General features: G+C 41.9%; 1 protein-coding gene across 1 annotated transcript; it reads right to left on the bottom strand.

Annotated features, from left to right (window-relative positions):
• Nucleotides 1-1,116: 1,116 nt before the first annotated feature.
• On the bottom strand, nt 1,117-3,905 carry gcnt3 (glucosaminyl (N-acetyl) transferase 3, mucin type). The gene is made up of 3 exons (XM_036535570.1): nt 3,890-3,905; nt 1,969-3,175; nt 1,117-1,141 (listed from the first exon to the last, which is right to left on the bottom strand). The coding sequence occupies exons 1-3, from the start codon at nt 3,903-3,905 to the stop codon at nt 1,138-1,140; spliced, it is 1,227 nt and encodes a 408-aa protein (XP_036391463.1). The 3' UTR covers nt 1,117-1,137.
• Nucleotides 3,906-4,405: the final 500 nt, after the last annotated feature.

Genomic DNA, 4,405 nt, shown 5'->3' with positions numbered 1-4,405 from the left:
TACACGTTACATGAGTGCAACACAACAAACAGCCATATAAGGAGTCAAAAATATTAGAAGTGCTGCATGGCCAGGTTTCAGTAGTTGGCCAGACAAGCTATAAGGTAGAGCAAGGTATAACAGCCAAGGTTGGTGCACTGCAGTCTAATCTATGCAAGATTAGCCTCTGTAGAACAGTAATAAAGATGGCCTTTGGTGTTGGGTCCGTGGTAGTTAGTAACTAGCACCAATGTGAAACCCTGTGTTTGGTACTTGGTATTGTTTCTGTGGTGGGAAGTGTTTACAATGGTGTTTGGTTACTGTGAGTGTATAATATCTATCGCTTGGGCTGGGAAAATCTTCACTGCATGTGTCTTGTCTTCCCCCCTCATCACTGCCTACATGCTGTTACACTCACTATGTTTCAGCACAGAGACGGTCAGATGAGCAAAAATGCATGTGTACATTTACAAGAGGCTGTGGTACTTTTGCTGTGCTACTCAGCAGCAAGAAAGACAAGACAAATATATTGTCAGTTTGCCCTGCTAAGAAATTGAGTGGAACAGTTGGTTATGAAGCATTACCCCAAGGCTTTTGACGGTAGTAGTGCTATTGGTGGATAAATCTCGTATAGTCTAAGCTGAGTGAGAGGTCTTGAAGTGGGGAGGACCTGGAGTGGATGTAAAGCATCTCAGTCTTAGCCAGGTTAAGCTTTAGATGGCTGTTCACCATCCATTGTGAAATGTCCTGCAGACAACCTGAGATGCACACAGAGACGTGTGTCAGAGAAAGGGAAGGACAGAGATCGGCCGATAGCTCTGGCCAGCAGATTGGTCCAGAGTCCTTTTCTTCAGCAGGTGTTTGACTCACGTCCCCTTGAGGGCTGCAGGCAGACAGTCTGGAGAGCGACAAATTCATCAGAGCCGAGATGGATGGGAGAAGGCATGGGAATCATGGTTTGCAGGAGAGGTGAGGGAATTGCGTAGTATCAGGATTTGAGCAACATCAACATCTAAAATTGAGAGAATTTAGAGAAAGGAGGGGAGTGGGGGTGGGGGTGGAAAGAGGAAGAGGACAGAGGTGAGGGCAGAGGTGACGGCAGTGGTGACAGGCGGGGATGTTGGATGTCTAATCTTCTGGTAGAAATGATCGGCAAAGTCATCTGCAGAGAGGGATGTGGGGGAGAGGGGGGACAGTGAAGAGAAGGTCGAAAACTGTCTTCGTGAGGATATAGAGAGGAGAGCTTGATAGATCAGCAGATCAGCCGAGGAGCTGGGTTTTCTCCACTTCCGTTCTGTGGCACAATATATATATATACTGTGTATGTGTATATACTGTGTATACACACACACACACACACACATACATATACATATACATATACATATACACATATATATATATATATATATATATATATATATATATATATCTCATTCTTCATCTGTATATTTGGACGCTTGTCAAATATAAAACTGATATTACTGTGCGCATGGGTATTCATAGAAATCCCTCCTTAGGAGCAGCAGATGGGTTAATGATCAGTCAAGGTCTTTTTTTTTTTAATTCATGAATTCTTTTTTTTCATTCAGGAACACAGCTTTTTCCATTCCATTTCTGTTTTTAGATTGAAAATTCGTAATAAAACGTTTAATAAACTACTGAAATTTAAAAATATATATATATTAAAATAAAGTACCTACCTTATACAAACCCTAATTAAAACAATAACATACAGAAATGAATTAAGACAAGATTATTTGTTTGCTTTTATAAAAGATGTATTTTTTGAAGAAGTGAGTCCAGACATACATTTTTGTGAAGCCCATTGTCCACTAAGTAGCACTGTGTAGACTTGTAAAGCAGCACAGCAGGATAATGCATATGAACAAAAAACTAATAGGATAAATGATCAATATTGATTATTGACAATGATTAATATCATTATTTTAATATAATAAATTCATTTTAAAAAGTTTTCAATATTACCTTTGTGAAAAATCCTCAGGTACCATCATACTTAAAGGTTTGCCATACACTGCTTTGTATAGGAGGTATTCTTCAAGACATCTGATAACAATGTCATCCTCTTGAGGGTCAAACTTGTTAGCAAAAAGATGATGCTGCTGCAGCATCCACCGGAGGTCTCCAATCCCATAAACGCACACAGCTCTTCTGTGAGTGCCACTGCATGGTGGGTATGGAGCCCCTTTCCTCACATCCCCTTCAAGATAGCTCCACTTCACCAGACGAGCTATGGAGCCCATGTCAGATTTTTGGTATTTGCTGTTGGGAGGATCAGATCCCGGCACTGAGGGCATCCGTTGCAGGGTGGCCCAAAGATGTTCGTCAGGGCTGTATGTGTCCTTTTCCCACTCCAGGAAAGACTGCACCTCCTGGCTTTTGAACACATGTTCCACGAATTCTCGAGTGACCACAAAGTAAGCATTTCCGGAGAACATGGGGGTACCGATGGGAGGAGGGCTTTTCTTGACTTCAGTTTTGATTATGGTGTTTGTGACATTGTAATGGTATTGCCAGCGGCCTTGTTTATACGCGGACGTCTCCTCAGACTCCATATTGTTCTTACCATTGAGCAGTTTGAGATTTTTCACAATCTCTGCATTGGTTTTTATGGGGAAGTCTGTCCCACAAGTGTTAAGCAGGTATTTCCACTGGACCGGTGACTTTAGCAAATCCTCCATGCAGTTCAGATCGGCTTGGACTCGTGACCAAGATGCATATATCACCCTTTCCAATTTGCTGGCCACAAACACATTTGGCAGGCAAGAGATAATGGCTCTCACAGCGTGTGAAAAATCTCTTGCGGATTTACGATCTATGTGTACACAGTACACATTCTGTGGCGTGTATATAGCCCGAAGGAGTCTCTCGAACATCTCAATTTTCTCATGGATCACCATGGAGTATGCGATGGGGAACTCTCTCTCCTCCTCACTGAGCACTGAGGTGATGAATCTTTTTTCTTTGACATAATCATCACAGTCCCTTGTGGCATTCAGAAAGTAAGCCTCTGACAGAAGTTTCTCCTTCCTTTTTGATGCCAGAAGTCTGCTCAGAGATGCCTGCTCGGCAGCCTTCACGTTTCCTTGGATAATGGCAGAGCAGGCAAGTAAAACATCTCTGTCCTCTGTCAGCAGATGGACTGGTCTGGATTCCTGGTTATCCCTTTTTTCTGACCAAGTCCACAGAAAATAGGTAAAGAACACATTAAGAAGGGTCACGGAAAGGTATACGAATAGACTCTGTGATCTTACTTTCTTCCACAGATCCATGTCTAAGATATTAACTAATTAGATAGCTGAAAATGTATCACAAATCTTAAAGTCTACAACCTCATCTCCCAGTGAACAAATCTGTTCTGCACAAGCATACATCTTGCAATCCTGTGTTGCTCAAAATCACACCCATTCAAACAATTACGGTGTCATTCTAGTGGGTGTTGTCAAACTGTTACAAAGGTAAGAATGAGGATCAGTATCCTGTAAGGAAGTATTTGGTGAGAAGAACAGTGCCCGCCTCCAAAACACAACTGAAAAGTCATGCCCTGCCCCTATAGACACTCCCTTACATCTCCAACAGGATTTGAACATTGTCAGAATCAAGGCATGGAAATACACAAACGAAAACAAACCACATCTGTCATGCCATGCCATCCCATTTATCAAAAAACAAATATCTTTGCACAGAGGAGATCAAGAACAACCGGCTGTATGTAAACCAGAATCATTCATTACAAAGTCATTCCTAATACTGGTTCTTCTGGTATGTTTTGCATGTAACAAATCATAAGTGAGGCAGTTTGCCCCATGGAAACAACCGCAGCTGACATTATCTAGGGACATAGTATACCGTACAACTTGGGATACAGGTTTTGCAATCATCTCACTGAGCAGGTTCCACATCTGCAAGTGCACAGTCTGCGGTAGCCATTCTCAAAGTACCTCCCCCGGACACAGAACAAGCACTGTAGGCTGCTTCCAATGCAAGCCTCGCATATGTACTTTTCACCCTCGTGGAAGCCACTGGAACCAGAGGAACAGAGATAAACAGTTTAACAACACTGTATACCCTATTACAGCAGTGTTTACCTAGTCCTGGTGTTAACCCTGCATTATGCACACTGGTTTTGGTTGCAGCTCAGGAATTCAGTCATGGGGCCATGTAAAAATCTGTTGTCTGTACTTGTAAAATAGCTTTGTACATGCAAAACAGTGCATTTTAAAAACATCATAAGGAAGGATATCAGATCTTAACATTTTTTGAATTATTTTTGAATGAACATGAAGTGCTTGAGTGACTGCAGTAGAACTGGCAGTATGAGACGATTATGAAGCAGGATGTTGTGATTTATAGTCTCTCAGAATATTTTCTTGAACACGTGGCTAGAAACTGCTGCCTGCAA

Source organism: Megalops cyprinoides, chromosome 8 (genome assembly GCF_013368585.1).
Source record: "Megalops cyprinoides isolate fMegCyp1 chromosome 8, fMegCyp1.pri, whole genome shotgun sequence".
NCBI classification, from domain to species: domain Eukaryota; kingdom Metazoa; phylum Chordata; class Actinopteri; order Elopiformes; family Megalopidae; genus Megalops; species Megalops cyprinoides.
Note: the sequence above shows the minus strand (reverse complement) of the source record. Positions and strands in the feature narration are given on the sequence as shown.